The sequence below is a fragment of the Acinonyx jubatus genome, chromosome B2 (assembly GCF_027475565.1).
Source record: "Acinonyx jubatus isolate Ajub_Pintada_27869175 chromosome B2, VMU_Ajub_asm_v1.0, whole genome shotgun sequence".
Classification (NCBI taxonomy): Eukaryota; Metazoa; Chordata; class Mammalia; order Carnivora; family Felidae; genus Acinonyx; species Acinonyx jubatus.
Genome location: NC_069385.1, coordinates 105651590 through 105670585, shown reverse-complemented (window position 1 = coordinate 105670585; position 18996 = coordinate 105651590). Strand labels below are relative to the sequence as shown.

General features: G+C 43.7%; 1 protein-coding gene across 7 annotated transcripts in view; it reads right to left on the bottom strand.

Moving 5' to 3' along the window:
- Positions 1–445: 445 nt before the first annotated feature.
- Positions 446–18996, bottom strand: part of ADGRF5 (adhesion G protein-coupled receptor F5) — a 99411-nt gene continuing 80860 nt past the window's right edge. For 4 of the 7 annotated variants that reach the window (XM_015071163.3, XM_027057608.2, XM_015071162.3 and 1 more), the window contains exons 12-22: positions 18502–18621; positions 18139–18348; positions 15919–16131; positions 13772–13927; positions 11740–11948; positions 9522–9701; positions 6357–7751; positions 4775–4816; positions 4627–4686; positions 3700–3784; positions 446–1734 (exon numbers count right to left, since the gene is read on the bottom strand). In XM_015071163.3, the coding sequence (XP_014926649.3) occupies positions 1655–1734; positions 3700–3784; positions 4627–4686; positions 4775–4816; positions 6357–7751; positions 9522–9701; positions 11740–11948; positions 13772–13927; positions 15919–16131; positions 18139–18348; positions 18502–18621 (2750 nt within the window). In that variant the 3' untranslated portion in view covers positions 446–1654. Of the gene's footprint in view, positions 1735–2381; positions 2446–3699; positions 3785–4626; positions 4687–4774; positions 4817–6356; positions 7752–9521; positions 9702–11739; positions 11949–13771; positions 13928–15918; positions 16132–18138; positions 18349–18501; positions 18622–18996 lie in introns of all 7 variants that reach the window. The other 3 variants (XM_015071167.3, XM_015071168.3, XM_053222710.1) reach the window with 2 other exon arrangements.

Below are 18996 nucleotides of genomic sequence, written 5' to 3'. Positions count from 1 at the left end.
CCTCGCAACCCTTGAGTTCCTTTCGGAACTCAATAAATAAACGGTTTCTGTGTCACAGCCTCTTGGTTCCTACCTTCCTGATGGTGAGGCCTGTTTTGGTTCTCAGCCCTTACGAAGACCACGCAGCCCACATTTCCCGAGGAGCCTCACGTTTTTATCGTGTTTTGCTCTCTCTCTGCGATCAGACTTCACTTTGGAACGTATGGTTGCTGTGGCTACAGCCGACTTTAATATGGAGGCGATTTTAATAATAGTTGTATTTTTATGAAATGCACACAGCACGAGAAACACACACACCTGCACCTAATTCATAAACAGTCACCTCCTTGGGAAAAGCTCCACCATCTGCTCATTGAGGTAAAGGGTCATTAGGAGCGTAGACTGAGCCAGCTGTAAAATTTCTTTCCAGAAGATTGCCAAGTGGTCGGAATAAACACAAGTTAGACAATGCAAAACTCTTAACGTATATTGGTCTCGGAACTCAAGCACTTAAAGAGCTAATGCATAGGGAGCTACACAACACACCAAGGGCCACGAAATCCACGGTAGCAACAACAGGAACAATAAACCGTGCCATACGATTATTAAAATCTATTCTATTGTGCCCAGAGAAGTACCTGGTTAAAGCTGTTAAATACAGTATATGACAGGTGGGATCTGTTTTCAGTGCAATATATCACACTTATATCACATTATATCACATTTGGCAAGTGATGGATATAAAAAAATATATTTTTGGCCTTCAAAAAAGTGGAATAAACCAACATGTAAGGCTTTTCCCGATAAACTTTAGAAGATGCAATTAGCCGTTGGGTCTGCTGGGATCTAATAAAGAGCCTCAATCACGCTTCCTCTGCCTACTCGGTCCACTGAGCTCAAACCTTAGCACAAACTAATAGCATCTGTGTGTGTGTTTAGCATCAGGAGAATTACATCTCCTTCCATGCATTTCTTATAAATATTATTATCCACTTGAAAGCATCTTCATGTTACAATTTCCTCCCTGTCTTTTCCCACTGTCCTTTTTTTTTTTTTTTCCTCTCTCTCTGTCCCTCTCTCGTAGCTAAGAAAATACCAGGAAGATACCAGACTTTCCCCCTGGCTTCAGTTTCCGTTTTGAGCCATTTTTGCATTCTCCATGTGGCAGTGTCTGAATAATTACATTAACATGGAAGTAATGTAGTTTTTAATGTTTTTCTCTATCTTTTTCTTTTTTCCTGTTTCCTTCCTTCCTTCCTTCCTTCCTTCCTTCCTTCCTTCCTTCCTTAGAATTCACTGAAGTAGTTCCTAGGTATTAGCCTTGTACCTAGGAAAGCTTATTTTTGTGACCAACGTGTGAAAAGGAACAATGCCTCTTTGAAATTCTATTTTACAATACAGACAGGGAAATTGGGCCTCGGGGGACTTGAGTTTCACTTAAATACTATACACATTTAGTATCACACAAGAGGTGGGGGTGGGGCAGCAAATAAACTTAACAATGACTTTGAGTCCGTCCTTATGAAAGAAAGCTTCTTCCCCTAATGAAACAGTCTCTTCAGCATCCGCTCCAGGAAGCCTGTGGAGAAAACAGTTCACCCGTGGCTTTGGAAGGACTTTTTTCAGAGCGCATCCACTGTCCTTTAAGAAGTCGTATGGGTGGATTTTCCTGTTGTTAGTTGAGCAACGAGTAAGCACTGGATGTATTTTCCAGGGATGAGCTGGTTGTTTCTGGGGTGGAGACATTGTACGTGCCTGAAAAACAGAGCAGCAGCTCGGCCTTAAGGACAAGACTTCCTGATCACTGCGGTGTGAGCCTCTCCTAATGGCCCAGGGGGAGCTCTAGCCCGAGAGCCAGGGAAGCTCGGCCATGCCTGGAAACACACCCATGCCTGCCCTCCTCCCAGGACCCAGAAGTGCCAGAGAACAAAGCTGTTGTTCTCAAGCATGCGCGGCAGCCCACGAGACAAGCGCTAACTGCTTCACATCAAACCAGCAGCCAGATTTCTACAAAGGCCAGGGAGATACGAACTCTGGGCAGCCCTCCACATGCCACCACATGCACGGGCCTGGGGACATCTGTGTGAGGGAACCTCCCTGGCCCCCTGGGGTTGGAGTGACTTGGGAAGGTCTTGGTGGGGGGAGCCAGAGGCTGAGCTGAAAGGTGAGGGCGGCGGTTGGGGGGGGGGGGGGAAGGGGAACAAGAAATGAAAGGAGAAAATTACAAGGGAAGGAAAGACAGGACTGGGAAAGAAGCAGAAGTCAGGGGATGCTAATGAAAGTGTAGCTGAGGGGGCAGCCACGGAGCAACCACAGGGGCTGGTGTCAGCGGGAGGCGGGGACTGAGCACAGGGCGAGTGAGGGTGGTGTTGGGCAAGGAGGGGACACGGTGCCCACCCTACCATCAGACTGGTGAGCTGCCACTGCTAACAAGGTTCCCATCACTGCCTGGGGGGCCCTGCGGGGCTGCCAACAACATAAACCAAAGTTACAGTGATTACGGGACCCTCAGGTAGGCCAGTAGGGCGCTTGCGTTAATGACCTTCGAGGGGTCATTGAATGGCAGTGACTGGAAATCTCAGGCCCTGGGACCTCAGGAGCAGAGCCCCAACTCCACCTTTGAGCGGACTGGTTCAAAATCAAAGAGCACATTTTATCGGCCTTGCATATTGTGTCATTCTGATTCAGTAGAATCATTTCGCAGAGTTTTAACCCGAGCGGGAATGGTCAACACGTTCCAGCGACAGTGCCGGCCAAGTGCAGTGGTTGTACTACAACCCTGAAGATTTGATAATTTCACACCAGCTGCCATCGGTGACTTGCCAGATCGCAAGTGAAGGTCCTCCGGTTTCATGAGTAACGCATCAGGTCGAAGCAAAAAAACACCAAGTCCTCCGGAGTTTTAACAAATGGTAGGCATTCTCAATTGATTTTATAGGAAGAGCCTTAGTCTGGAATAATGACGCTTTTCTAGATGCGGCATTTGTGAGATCTGTTCAGTTTCAAGAAGCTGGAGGGAGTTTTGGTGCTTATTTTCCTGGGGGTAGGGGCATAGCGGGCAGAGGTTTCAACTTGCCCGACTAGCTGAGACCCATTGCTTAAAGTCATTCACATTATTGATTTTATACCTCCAAGGTAGCAATTTAACTGTGCATGTTCCTAACAGAACAGCTAACTTGGGTGATTCCTCCTCTATGCATGCACGGTTTTATACATGCCCATGTGTAAAACAAGCACACTCCCCCCACCCCCCCAAAAAAAGAAAAAAAAGGGAAAAGAAATCCACAGCATGTGATCCTGTAGTAGTTTTCTAAATATATTTTTTTGCCGTACCTTAACCCATAAACATGACCTGCCTATTGTTATTTAACGCGAATAGCAATGAACTCCGCATTTGACAAGGCTAGCAATTTACAGTTCCCACTTTTGTGGTGGATACAGTTTTGACAGCTCTCCACAGGCTTATCTAGATTCTCCAAATCTTATCCATTTTAAGTTATTATCAGTTGCCCGCTGAAGGCAGTTGCTCTCTCTACAACCTGCTGATGGTTTGGGAAATAGAAGCGAGTTCCTGTATTTAACCTCTGGCCCAAATGAGGCTGTTCATGGTAAACGCCACGAAGTGGGCAAGTAGGGGTGTGAGAGTCTGCATCAGGGCAAATTTGCTCAAGTCAACCCAAACTAAGTACCCCAGGGAGTGAGCTAGAGGTCACTACGTACCTGTTTTACCAAACAAATTGTTAAATCTTCTTGATATCGGAGAACTCATAGAAAATACTGGTGTAGATGAACCGAGGGATGTTGACTGAAAAAGAAAAAAAGACAACTAGCAAGCAAATGTTAAACCAAAGCCCTGTTTTGATTCCTCTTTTTTTTAATTTTTTTTTTCTAACGTTTATTTATTCCTGAGAGAGAAAGAGGCAGAACATGAGTTGGGGAGAGTGAGGGAGGCACAGACTCGGAAGCAGGCTCCAGGCTCCGCGCTGTCAGCAAGGAGCCGGACGCGGGGCTCAAACTCACAAACTGTGAGATCATGACTTGAGCCAAAGCCTGACACTCAACTGACTGGGCCACCCAGGTGCTCCACCAAAGCCCTCTTTTGATCTCTCTGATGGTTTGTTTGCTGCCCTCTAGTGGTCACTGCCTGCATCTCTCATTCCGCTTGAAAGTGAGCCTGAAAGAGCATGAATTTCAAGTTCAAACAAATCAAGTAGGAGGGCCACCTTGAAACATCGGACTCTCACCAGAATTAGGAAAATAACTTTCAAATATGTGTTTTACTGTTCTATAGGGTTTAGTGTTTTCTGATGTGTGAAAACAGTCAACTCTGTTTGAGCGCAATCGTTCTTTTCCAAACAGAACTACCAACAATCTCTGCATTATTCCTCACATTCTGTTCTCTATTGTCTTCAATGTCCCCAGAAAACTTCTTGTTTCTCACTGAACTTGGATTTTTGACCTCCAGCTGGTATTGTCTGTGCTACCTGATCCCTACTTAAAGATGTGGGACAGCATCTTAGTGAAAGCTCCGTGGCTGACTTTAATAGGCAGAATCAGGTGAGATGCACAAGCAGTGGAATGATCTATGGTGAATCAGGCTGTGGAGAGGGAAGGGTTTGCCAAAGTCCCTGCAAAGGAAGGACTTGCCTTTGAGTGCTGTGAAGACCATCTTGACAGTGAAAACTTCTTCAGCAAGGCTTCCTGCACCTGCAGTTGTTTAAAGGAAGCCCTCGTAAGTTCAACATGCCACGAACACTGGGCTTTTCTGGGAGCACGAAACTGTGATTGTTCTTACCTTCTGATCCCAGAGGCACCCAAAGAGTAAAATGAATAGCCCCTGAAAAAAGAATTGGCAGGAAGTACATTTTAATCTTATGATTTTATGGTTTAAAATTATGATTATAATTCAATACGATTTTAATCATGTTCTATTGTCCGGCAACATAGGAAGTATTGTTACCCCGGCAATGAATTCGTACTACATCTTCCCACTTCTGTGTTTGTGGAATGGGTCTGGTAGATAATAATGTTCAAAGGGATTCAGTAGGTCCACACCAAGAGACCTTAAATGTTATAATGTTATAAGGATATCATTCTATTTCCTTATCCCCGCCCCTTTGTGAACTGGAGGTCCTATTGGCTATGCTGTTAAGTACATCTCTTACGTTTCCGTAGGGTTCACATAATTGTGATGAGGACCTGGGGCATGGGGTGACATTACCAGTCCCTTGTAGTCAAGCCATACTATAAACTTCATTAGATATGAGCCATATAGTTTGAGGCCGCGGGCCTAGCAGAAGTTAGGATCTGGCATGAGCATCGGGGCAATGTCTCAACTTCACCTCCAGACCCACTGACCCCTCACCAGCTCGTGAGGACCTATGCTTACCACCCACCTACTGGTTGAATCAGAATTAAGCATTCCCTTCCCTGTGCTCCAAACGCTTGTTGTCTGTACCTCTACTAAAGTTCTTCTAACAATTGGACTTATTTTATAGTTATTTATGTGCTATGTGCTATGTGCTATGGGAGAGCAAAGAGTGTGTCTTTTTTTTTTTTTTAAAGTTTATTTATTTATTTTGGGAGAGACAGAGACAGCACGAGTGGGGGGAGGGGCAGAGAGAGAGGGAGACAGAGAATCCTAAGCGGGCTCTGCTCTCAATGTGGGGCTCAAACTTACGAAACTGTGAGATCGTGACCTGAGCTGAAACCAAGAGTTGGACGTCTAACTGACTGAGCCACCCAGGCACCCCAAGAGTGTGTCTTTTTCATTTTAGTATAATACAGCAGAATGTCTACCTTACATAGGACATTCATTCTTCCTTCTTTAGCAAATGTTTCTAGGGAACTTACTATGTGGTACATAGCACTCATTTTATTTAGCAGATGGTTATCGAGCACCTACTCTGGGTCAAGTTCTTTTTTAGGTACTACTAGGGATACAGCGATAAGTGAGATAGATGTTATCCCTGACCCCACAAAGATAGAGTTCATTTAATGCTTGTAGAAATTTAACTGGAGAGATTACTTGGTTTTATAGTGGTATTTTCAATTAGGAGATAATAGGTGGCATCCTGATAATGTTGGATAAATAGCAAAATCCTGTGTAGGGAAGGGACTTTCCTCTTACGTGTATTATCAGGGCTTTTCAAAGAGAGTCATGCATGCAACTAAGTTATAATACCAGTGATAAGAGGTATGAGGTTCCATGGGAGCTGAGGAATGTGTCCATTCTATATCACCGAGTGCTTGTAATTACTTCTCTTTAGGGCTCTGAACTAAAATCCTTCCCCATTCCTACCCTTGTTTGTGTTGCTATCATTAATTTGTCCCACCAGTACAGATACTTCCTGAGAGCCCTGTAGAGTGGAACTTACCTGAAAGGCATTGAGGAGAGTGAATATGATATGGAACACAGCATTGCTTCCTTGGAACACAGTGGCAAGACCAAATCCCCAGGTGAGCCCCAAGAGCGGCGTGAGGACCCCAATGCTCTTGCTGATCTGAAACAGACTACTCTTCTCCTGCTTGCTTGGCTTGTCCCCGATGGAAGGTCTCAGGATCTTGGAGATGACCACAATCATGATGGTCATGTTCACCACCACGATGATCAGTGCTGGGATGACGAAGGCCAGCAGGGCCTTGGTATCCTCCCAGTTGAGCCAGCAGGCATTCTTCCTCGTGTAGACTTCTTGGGGCTGGGTGGCCCCCACTGTGATGACCGAGATGACCAGAGGGCAGCCATAGCCAAGAGAAAAGGCAATAGTCTTCTGAATGGACTTGCTTGCGTCATGCAGGATGAAAACCAGGCGGTAAAAGAGCATGAGGCCCAGAGTCAGCATCCAGAAAAAGACACTGAGGTAGAAGAAATGGATAAAGAAGGTGGCGGCCACACAGGCTGTCTTGTTGAGTGGGTGATAATGGTTATGAATGGCAGCGGCTACAATGAACCAGCTGTCAGCCACCAGAAGGGAGGCGGCGATGTTCACTATGCAGATGTGGCGCATATAGGAAGTCCGGTTCTTGGTCACTGATTTCCACACCACGGCTTCCACGACTAGACAGGCTGCCAAGCTCAAGATGGAAAAGCACAACCCAATGTAGGAAATGATGTCCAGTAGTATTTCCAGGAGAGAACCAGGGTACGGAGAGTCAGGGGACATGAGGATGGAGAACGACGTTAGGTGGTCACAGACGCAGGAGACGCTGTCCTCATCGACTTTGTTCACGTAACACCCACTGCTGTCCCACCCCCCTGTGTGGTTGGCGAGGTCGAAATTCCAGAAGACACATCGCGGTACCGCACCTGAAGGGTTGATGTTCTTAAAAGTCATTGAGATACTGAATGGCAAGGTTATATTGTGGCTGACGGTGGTTGTCATCACTAAGCTGTTGGCAAAATTCTTTCCTGGAACATCTTGGGCGAGGATGGTTTTGAGAGTTGGAAAAGCCACAGTGACAATAGATGAATCTCGCTGCAGGTTTCCCAGCTGGCAGTTTTCAATGGCCACATTACCCCACAGGTCTGAGTCTGAGAAAACAAAGCTCTGTTTGTAGGCTTTTGGATGGCCAGGTTTTATCACCATGCTCCTCATCTGCACATTAGTTTGGTTGATGGACAAAACAGTGCTATCTTCTGGCCGTAATGCTCGGGAAAATCTTTCCACTGAATCCAGTAGCTGTGAGCTCTGGTTGGTCTGTTGCTGTTGTACCACCTTCCATGTACTCAAGACGGGCTTGCTGAGAATGGTGTTAACCGTAGACAGAACGTGCTGTAATTGACATGGCATGGGGTCAGACCAATCAAATTCTTTCAATCATAAAAGGGAGAAAAAAGAACATCTCCCTGGAAACTGGTTGCATGGGTACAGGTAAGAGGAAAAGAGAAGAGAAAAATGAGGCCTCGCAGGCTGTAGGGACCTGTGTCCCACCTTCTTACGGCAGGGAGTTAGCAGAGGATGTGTCCCCAAAGCTATGCGACTTTGTTAAATATTTACCAAGAGTCAGCCCCAACACACACCCACTGAGACCAATTTAGCAGGCTGGGAGAGATTTATTAGTGGTTTTATTTTCCTTTAAATCCCAAGCCTGTAAAGGGTGATAGTTTACCGGCAAGGGCAAAGTAGTTTCAAAAAACCCTCTCCAATGCTGAGCACCAAATTGTTGGCAGAGGCATCATTCTTTTTTTTTTTTTCCTGAACATTTTGATGTTCTCTCCTATGAACTCGGGCTTGTCATTTTCCATTTGTGCTTTCTCTCAATATAATTTCTTTGCCCTTCTTTGCCTCGTTCTGTTCAATCTGAAACTATGAGCCTTGTAGTTCGTCGAATGGTGGCTGCCCGAATAATCTGTCCCAATACCCAGACCCTGTGAATGTGACTTTCTTTGGGGGAAGGGTCTTTGCAGATGTAATTAAGGATCTTGAGAGGAAATCATCCCAGATTAGCTAGGTGGGCCCTAACTCCAAGGTCAAGTATCCTTTTGAGAGACAGAAGAGGAGAAGACAAATGGGGAAGAGGAGAAGGCCATGTGAAGACAAACTCGGAGGGTGTAATGAGGCAGCTGCAAGCCAAAGAATGCTGGAACTACTCGGAGCTGGAGGAGGCAGGGAAAGACTCCCCACTGGAGACTTCAGAAAGAACGTGGTCTGGCAGACAACTTGATTTCGGACTGCTAGCTTTGAGATCTGTGAGAGAATAAGTTCCTGTTCATGGTGAGCCACCCAGTTTTTGGCTACAAGGAGCCCCAGGAGGTCCACATAACCTCCTTGGACCCTTGTTACCCAAGCTGCTTTCTAGATGCCTCTGGCTGGGTTGCACATCACGGAGCACTGGCAGGAGATGGGATGGTGGGAGAAGAAAGAGGCGGAAATATATTTTCCCACTACCCACCGCAGCCACTCCCTCGCCCCTACACACATGCTGTCCTCAATGCGTCTGTGGTGCTGGTTCTGTTGCTACCGCTCGTGATCCCTCCTCTAAGGCTTAGTTTTTCCTCTGCTGTAGCTACACTCTTTCCCCTCCTTTCCCCTTTAGTCCTCAGGGTAGTACTGTCTTCCATTCTTTTTGTATCCCCGGTTTTACCTCTTTAAGTATTTTTTTTCATTAAAGCCTCTTCATTTGAACTCTTCACTTGAATCCTGGGTGAATTTTCTTTCCTCTCGGAACCTTGACTGCTTCAAAGTTCATGTTCAGTGCTAGACCGCTGAGACGCCCACTTTGTACATAGTCTGAAAACCTTTAATGACTGGTTTTCTTAGGAAGCAGATACGGATTCATTCTATTTTCATGAAGAAACTAAGATGGGGATTCACTAAAGAAATCTTCTTAAGTGCCCCAAATGAATACTAGAAACACTCCCTGTGACCCTAACAGCCACGGCTGGCAGAGCATGCTACCTGACCCTAATATCCAGTGTATGTCTCCGGAGAAGACAAAGAAGGGGCTGCAGTGGGGGAGGGGTAGTTATGTTTCTTGACTACACGTCCCAGGGGGTGAAAAGATGAGACTCAAAGCTCCTGTAAGGCCCCAAACAAACTCACCGTCATCATTTCTGAATTCACTTGGGTTGGAACCGTTGAGAGCAAATCAAGGATGTTAATGATGGCTCCCAGGCTCCCAGGAAATGAGCTGACTTCGTGTTTCACCTTGCCTGTGCTAACAGAAAGATCCTTTAGGTACGTCGGGAGTTTCGCATCCTGATAGGGGCTCTTGATCAAAGCCTAGTAAAACAAAAGCCAACACAGACAAAGGGAAAACTTGCCGGTTGGTCTGGTCATCAAATCCTGCTGATCTATCATCCATGATGAAAATCTCTTACACCCGTGGTTTCCTTTTCTCCATTCCTAGAAGTACATCCTATAAGGTAATTTACTTATCTCTTAATTTAATCTGTGTGCCATTCAGACTAGAATATTACGTAAGTCCTCACACATAGAAAGGGAACAGTAAAGTGCATGTTAACCTGATGACTAGTTTTTTTTTTTTTTTTTTTTTAAAGGAGAGTAGATGTGATTGCTAGACAACTAGATTAAAATTGAGTAAATCGTCACTTGGTGGTCTGTATGGAAGCCACGTTGCCACTCTGCTTTTTCTCATCGCTTACCTTGCTGGCCATTGGAGGGGTGACTGTCCATCCCAATTTTCCTGGGACAGTTCTGTTTTATATCTGCTGTCCCGGTGTAATGATTACTAGTGCCCTCTTTTGTTTTCAAAATGCATCCTGGTTTGGATGATAAATTATATGGTCACCCTATCTATAATGATCACACTTCTGTTTTCTAATTAGCTAACTACCTATATTATAATGACACAATTAATTAAACTACTTATAATTAAAGATTTCAAATTCTACCTCCTCCACAAAGAACTTTGATGAGTATTCCAACGTAAGGGAGTTTCTTCCTCTGAATGCATAAGTGTTTGTTATTTTACATACTTCACATTTGTGACATTTCTGTTTGTGACAATGTCATCTTGTGTTTTAATTTCAATATCTCTCCAATTAAATTATAAGCTCCTTAATATTATGAAATGTGTTATATTCCTTCTGATATCCTATAATGCTTCACATAGCATAAGCCATATAGGTTGGTGCATAGTAGGTATTCCATAAATATATATGGAATGGATAAATCAAATAAAGCATGATAGACCAACATGCCCCTTTTCCATTGAAAATGTATCTAGGTATCTAGAATTGGGACCAGGGCCCAACAGGGAGTTCAAGTTATAATATGTCTATCTTTCTTGATTAGGAAAATTTATATCACTGATGTATCCTTCATCAAGGCCCAAATCAGATGCCAAGTTTTTCAAGCAGACCTTTCCCGATTATCCTAAGCAAAATTAGTGTGTATATAACTACTCAACTGGATTATGTTCTCTAGAAAATCAGAGACCAAGTTCTGATTTGGTCTCTTTACCCTGATAGCACCTACAATAATGCTTTGCACCTAGTAGGTATTTTAATGAATTTAGTGTCAGACAAGAAAAGAGACAGAAGATGATCAGAGGAGACACAAATCAATATTACCCCTTTTCCTTAATTCGTCTTCCAATGGTGAGAGCATTTGGAACCAATTGGTTAATGATATCATTAATTATAACCACTAAGTATAACTCTACTAGTTGCCTCATCAATGTTGACTTATTGTAATTCATTAGGATTTGCATTTTAGGAGTCTCTACTCTAAGCAACTTCAGTATGAGGTCACATTTATTTTGATGAAAAGAAATTTTTCCCTACCATATGGCAGTAACCTCTCTTCTAGTTAAGAGAGGCAGGCTAGTTACATCTCCCATTACTATAGGGTTACCTCTAAGATTGAGGAAATCTCAGACCTGTAAAAACATAAAGCCCAAGTATATATATTTTTTGCACCAATGAACCTTATTTTTTAAGTTTCTCCTTTTTCTGAAAAGATTAGAGCTACTTGCTTGATATCAAGATTATTCAAAGGGGATCGATAAGAGAGGATAATTCTACCTGCACCTTCAAGGTAATAGAAACAAGGCACTGAGAAGTCAAGGTAAAAAAGTATACAGCTGGTCCTAGGGCAGAATGCATATTTTGTTGTCTCCATATTTGTATGTAAGAAAAATGTAAAGCATTTCTAGGTTTGTATCTTCTTTGGAAATAAACAAGTAAAAGTCACTTTGGGAGCAACACAAACCAGCCCAAGGCCCATTTGCTGAGAAATGAGATAAGCTAGAAATATCTCCCCAACAAGAGCTCGGAGTCAAATATTTAAGGATCACCTTGGCCAGCTGGAGAAGACTATTTATTGGGGCAGAGATGCAGTCATTCTTCTTCACCTTCCACTGGGAGCCTACACATTTGTATGTTATGATCCCACCAGTGGGACTTCCAGGGCTGCTGGGAACACTTGAGAACTGGCACAGTTTCTGGATGACTTTCCCAGGCTCCCCAACACCTATTATGGGATCTTGGCACATGATGTTCTCTCCTGCATTAGGAACATGGAAATAAAAGGGACTGTTTGAAAAGGAGGAGAAAAGGTAGTCGAAAATAGGGTCAGGCCTAGGTAGAATATTGATGTTTGAATTCATTTTTTTCTTTGCTTTCAATGACCTTTCCAGAGTTACCCACTTTTTTTATTTTGCACCTGACTTTTCAAAACCCCTCTTTGTGCTTTCAACACAAATCCGACTTTAATCTGCGCTTGCTTTTCCTAACAGAACTTATTTCCTCTATGCCTCATCACCATCTCCAGTCTGCAGGAATCTTCTCTCCGCTGCCTGTAAAATCTAAAGCATGGAAAAATGAGAGCTTAATGTGTGCTCATCTAGATAAGAGATAATCAAGTTACTAGGAATCTTCAGGAACATAATGCCTAATCCAAGGGATTCTCAACTTTGGCATATTAGAATCACCTGGGGATCTTGGAAAATACCAATGTCCAGTCTCACTCCTGCTCAAATATAGGAAACTCTTGGGCTGGGATTTAGACATTGGCAGTTTTTTAACTTTCCCCGGTGATTCCAGTGTGCAGTCAAGGTTGAGAGGCACTGCCTTCATTCAAATATGTAATTAATGGTCGGAATTCCAGGCACCCATGACCTAAATATTCTAAGCAATATTTGTAAACATTTGTTCCTTCTGGCTTCCCTTAGTGGTGACTCCATTTCACGTCTACTCAAGACCAGACTTGCATGGGAAAATGACATTTGTTGAAGAACCTCTAATCTCCAGGGGACCTTGATTCTCTGATGAGCAGATCCCTTTCTCACGAACTTACAAATTTAGCATTAAGTTCTCAGTCATTGTATAAAGTCTTGAAATACTAAGTAGTTTCTACTAGGAAAAGGAAGTGGAATCACACCTGGGATGAGGAAAGAGGAGAAGAACAAGGATAAGTCAATAAAACATGTCAATGCCTGGGTGAAGATGCGGCATGGGGGACAGTGAAGAAGTGGCCTTGGTTACCCCCCCAAGAAGAGGTGTGCTTAGTAGGGTCAGGGGACAGTGACTCAGAGAGATGGGGAATTCTAAATTCCTACTTTGATGTCCAGGGCTCAGTCACCAATACACGTGAAAATGACCACAAATCACTAAGTAAACCCAAACATGATTTGTGATAGAGCTATGAATCCCTTGGATATCAGAGGTGCTGTTACAGAGAAGGGTTCTGGGGGAGGGGATTGCTTCTTGCAGAAGCCCAGGACCATCCTTTATTCACTTGCCTCTCTGCTGCTCCTGAGGAGAGCTGTTGGTCATGGGCCATTACAGAAATGGCCACAACCCATGACCTTCAACCTTGAAAATATGTGGGGTGATATTGGCCCAGTGATGACAAAGGATGACAAAGATGGTTGCCTATTTTTTAGATTGATTCTTTTCATGTAGCCCTAATAGGGACACTTTTCCTTTGCTGAAAGTTCAAAGATACTGTGCACTTCCCAGTACAGTGCTTAGCCTCCCAGACTCCACTGAAATAGGGCTTCGTCCACAAGGTTTTCTTGATTGTTTGCTCCCTACCATCACTAGGAGAGTTAAACCTGGAAGCCTCTTTGGACTGCCCACAGCATCTGGAGTTCAGCCCTTACTGCATTAGATGTAATAACATTTTTTATCACATCCATCTTTTCCCTATGCCTGAGGCTAGTCAACATGGCTTAGTTCTTTTCAAATCCCCCACCCTTAGCCCAAGGCCTGCCCCATGAAGGTGCTTAATACATATTTATTGAATGGATGAATGAAGGAATGAATGACTAAATGAATACCTTGCTCATGACTATAATATTTTAAAATAATTTAAAATGCTCTTACCAGGAACCAGGTTAAGCTTCATAGAGGGGCTCTGGACTGAATTATTAGCAGCATTGGTAAAGTGACAAAATATGTTGAGCTTTTTTGGACACCAGGAAACTGAGCTTGCCATGAAATTATATTTGTAGCACACTTGCTTTCCATTAACTTCTTTTTCTGAGATAGAATTATAGAAAGAATTAAGTCACAAGATGAGTCTCCAAAGCACACATTTTTTTTCAGATAATCCAATATGGATATGTGTGTCCAGACTTTTCCAAGGAATGTGCCACATTCATTTTTTGATATGGGTTTAAAAATGGTCCTAGCGTAGAAGTAAGTCAGCCCACATTTACACTGTGCTCACCTCACCTTTACCTCTACCATTCATGACTCCAAATCTGTGCCCGTACAGTTTGGACAATCAGAATGCCTTTCAGCTTCTCTCTCCTCCTTCTGCCTGTCCAAATCCCAGCATGTCCTGTGCATTTATTCTGTCTTGCCTTCACCACATTGGTTTAGAGTCACCTCTTTATGGACCTGTCTCCTCCATTAGACCATAAAGTCTTGGAGAGAAGGTATCTGGTCTTACTTATTGCATCTCCCAATGTCTAGCTGAGTATTTGGCACACAGAGAGCCTTGAATGCACGCATGTTAAACATAGAATGTTGAAATGTTTAAATACTTCAGTATCCAGATTGATTCTAGACCCTCCTACCATACAACCTTCTCTAAATTCTCATCTTAATTGGGTCCTGCTTTTCTGAACTTCCAGTGTTCTTTTGATCTGAGTTGCTCATTTTAGAAATGTATTGCTATACCCATTGTCTTTTTTGACATGAACACTTCCAGCTAGATATTAATATATGTGCCCCACCTTCTTTTGTCTTCTTTTAATTGACTACTATAGTGTTTTGCATTGGGCATGTCTCTATGAATTGTTGTTTAATGAATGAATGAATGAGCTTGTAAGTCCTTCAAGAAGGTGTCTGTGTTTTGAGATTTGGGGTTGTGAGCTCATATTTGGTTGACCTTAATCTGTAGGAATCCTGAGGTCCATGGATTGAGGGTACATCCTACCTTAGAGGATTTGAATTTTTTTGGCAGGTACCATTGGGTGCTACCAGTAGGCCACTTTAAATTAGTCACTCTTCAGTGTGGAGTTCCTGGACCCCATAGGTAGTATAAATTCAAACCCCAAACCTGAGTGGGGGCAAGACAGTTATAATTCTTAGGGGAAATTTTTGCCCACCCAGAAATGAGGCTAAGCTCTTAACTCTGGCAGACAAATTTTGTTTTTCTGCTTGTCCTCTTACTGAGTGAGCATCTCACCCTTTGAGGGTTCTGACTTTGTGCTGGTGATGTAGGGTGCCTTAAGTTACTGCCTAGAGAGTAAGGCCTTTTCTGGAATGTCCTTCAGAGCCTTAAAACCCAAGGTGCTGTGTTTCTGACACTGGCAGATGCCTTCAGAGAAGGCCCAGCAGTACTAAAACATTTCTATTTTTTTTTTCTTTATGCTCTTGGCCTCTTACTTTCTTGAATGCTCAACTGTGCATAGTTAAAAGGATTTTTGAGGTACTTTTGAAGCATGCTGATTCATAGCGTGGGGGGAGGGACTACCAGAATTTCTAGTCTGATGTACTGAGGAAGTAGAAGGCCTGTGAAAGTATTCTAGCACTGTCCTCGACAGCTCCCAGTAAAACCAATGGGCTTCCTTCACCCTCACAGACCCTCAAGATTTTGCCACAAACCAACAAGCCATGGGTCACACAGCAAAACAGAAGGTATTAAGGTTTCGTGGGGTTCTCTCTGTTACGTTCTGTCTCTGATGCAGTCTTCATATCTCTTTACCTCTCTTTTTTTTTTTTTAATTTTTTTTTCAACGTTTTTTATTTATTTTTGGGACAGAGAGAGACAGAGCATGAATGGGGGAGGGGCAGAGAGCGAGGGAGACACAGAATCGGAAACAGGCTCCAGGCTCCGAGCCATCAGCCCAGAGCCTGACACGGGGCTCGAACTCACGGACCGCGAGATCGTGACCTGGCTGAAGTCAGACGCTTAACCCACTGAGCCACCCAGGCGCCCCTCTTTACCTCTCTTTTAAGATGAGATGTTTAGACTCCACATGAAGGAGGTGTGCCTCACAATGCAGCAATTACTGTCTTACCTGCAAGAAAGGATAGGGAGTCCATTTGGAAAGTGACTTTGTAGTCTTCATTCTCCTCAATGCAACACTTGAAGTGATGGGAACCTTTACACGGAATTGTAGCTTCCAAGGGATCAACCATGATGTTTGGCTCCAGAGGCAGCGGGTAAACAGTCACATCTTTTGTAGCGACACTGTATGAATTCTTATATCTAAATATGCAGTGATAGGTTCCTGAGTAGAAGGAAACAAAAATGAGATGGAGTGTAGTCACTGCTCCAAAATAGCGTTTGCTGGGAAGGTTAAGAAGAGGATTAAATTTCCCTGTCAAGCACGGGCAAGGGCACATCATACCTTCCTCTGGACATTGGACAAGGGAATGTTTGATCACCTCTCCTCCTGGGTTCTCTATGTATTTGAAGGACCAACCAATAGCCTACATAAAACTCCAAATAAAATTAAGTGGCTTATCCAAAGTTATACAGCCTGTTGGCTGTGGAATTGCATTTGAAGCCAGGTTCTTTCCCAATACCTACTCCCAAAGTTATTTTATTAACCCAAGGGGAAAGATGGGAGTTTTGGTGTGTGCTGAGATGGGGTGTTCTTTGAGGGGAGTTGTCAGCCAGATGGAGCACTGAGGTGTTGTGATGTCTCCTCTCCCCATCTCTGAGTGAGTGGTTTCCTTAGGTTCCAGGGCACCATGACGCCACTAAAGAGTGTGGAAGGGGCAGGGTAGGCTAAAATTCTTGAGAGAGCTTCATCTGTGGGCTCTGGAGTTAGATGTATGATGCCTGACTCCTATCTAGAAAAGTCTAAAGATGAGAGGCTGGCTGGCTTTGCCAGAGTACAGAAGGAAGGCTACAGCGGGAGTAGCCTGTGACCCTGTGCTTGGTGAGGCAGAATAGACTGTGCACAGTACTTGGGTTGAGCTTCTGGAGAGGATCTTTTCCCAGTGGACTTTATGGCAGAGCCCATCAGAGGATGAACCACCACCTGAACAGGTGCCATGAAGACAGTGCAGGAAGATTATAACAGTACCTATAGCTCAGCGAGACCCTTTGATTTTCTTTACATTCCCTCTCTTTGCCCCAACTCTGGGGTGGCCAGAGCAGCAACTAGCCAGAGGAAAAACAGCTAGAACAAAGACCGAGAACAAAGCCCTTTCAATTTCTGTTGGGAGGAAGGGAAGCTTAAACTCAACATAAAATAAAAGTGTAGTCAGTTCAGACGACAATAGATTTTTTTTTTTTAGTACCTGAGTATAGGACTGCTAAATAGTTTATGTGACTGGAAAAGCTATAACTTCTTCTCAGTTATGGCTTCTCAGTAGGAACGAGCAGTTGGACAGAGTAGATATAAGTCCAGCGTGGGAGAAAAATACTCCCATTTCCTGACTGTATTCTACCAAGGCCAGCCAAACAATGACTAGCTCTTTCTACGATGTTGCCCAGGCCTTCTATGGACAAATAGAGATGACCTGGGACTTGGAGGACCTGGACTGATTATGGTTAAGGAAAGGCTTCAGAGTAGAGCGGTCAGTCGAGAGTTGACCACTGGAGCCAGTCAGTCTCAGTTTCACCCTGGATCTGCCATTTATCAGAGGTATAACCTTGGGTATTTTACTTATACTCACTGGGCCTCAGTTCCTTCATTTTTAAAGTGGGGACACTAATACCACTATCCTCTAGGTTTATTGTTTTAATTTAACTAACCCACTTAAATACTTAGCACTGTGCCTATCACATACTAAGGACTCATTAAATGTCAGCTCTTATTACAACCATTCTATCAAATTCTCTTTTTTCCCCTCCAAATATTTGCATTTCTTTCCAACATGAATAATGTGTAGCGATAAATAGGAAATAATGCTCCCTTCTTTGGAACCAGGCATATAAATCCTTTACCTAGATTTTTTTTTTTTTACATCACGATTGGGTGAAAAACTCTAAAAGTCTGGTGAAACTACTTTTAAAAGCAGTCCTCTTAACTTCATGGCAAGAGCACAGGCTCTTGAATTGGAGACGAGTTCCAATCCTGTCTCTGCAACTTAAGATGTAGAAGCCTAGGTGTATTTGTTAATCTCTCTGAGCCTCAGTTTCCACATCTGTAAAATGGAGATAGTGACATCTTCCCCTAAAAGGCTCTTGCATGAAACGTGATGACATAGGCCCTCCAGGGGCCTCTCATAGGGTGTTTCCGGGGGTCCCGGCAGCAGAGTGGGGTCCAGGGTCTTTCACTCACCATTCCACTCCCGGGTCACGGTCTTCACTGTGAGTACTGACTCTGCTCCATCAGCATACCTCTTCGTGGTATAAAACTTTGGGTATATTTTAATTCCAGCAGAAGTGTTCCAGTATACCTCATCATAGTTACTCACATCGCTGATGCACTTTATGGAAAAGTTTTGCCCCTCAGAAACAGAAATTGGGTCCCGGGTTATTGTTAGGTTGGCTGAAAGAATGCAAACAAAACAGACAAAAGAAAAACCAACAACAGGCACAATGTTTAGTCTTGCTGGTGACATTGACACGCGAGTGAAATTTCAGACAGAGACAGAAAGTGTGGGCCGTCCTCACTCTACTTGTGTCAATGCGGGACTGGTACCTTGCCGTTCCTGGGCTTTACTGGTTTCTAGGCTGTTCCCGTTGGTGCTCTGAACTGTACTCATTTCCATCACATGCCTTAGGAGCTCGTGCACTTTCCCATTGTGGCTGGAATTATTTCCTGATGATCAGCAGGGCAAAAGGTTGCAAACTTAGGGGTGTTGACTTAACCCATGTGTTCATGAGGAATTCTTCAACAAAAATGTTAACCGGACCCTTAACAAATGTAAGAGCTTACATGAACATTCCACTGTGTTTGCCCCTGCTTCTCTCTTTCCATTCCTCTTTGAGCGTGTCATTGACATTTCAAAATGCCATTCACTTTGATCTTCTATAAGCGAACTGTTTCATGCCTTGAGCCCACTGATGCCAGCTTGCTTTTTCAATCAGTGTAAAATCATACTCTTGGTCACAATCAAAAGAAATCAGGGCTCCCCATTGTGCCCTTTAGAAGCTGGGATCCCAACGTTCAGATACAGTCCCTCAGTTCCATAAG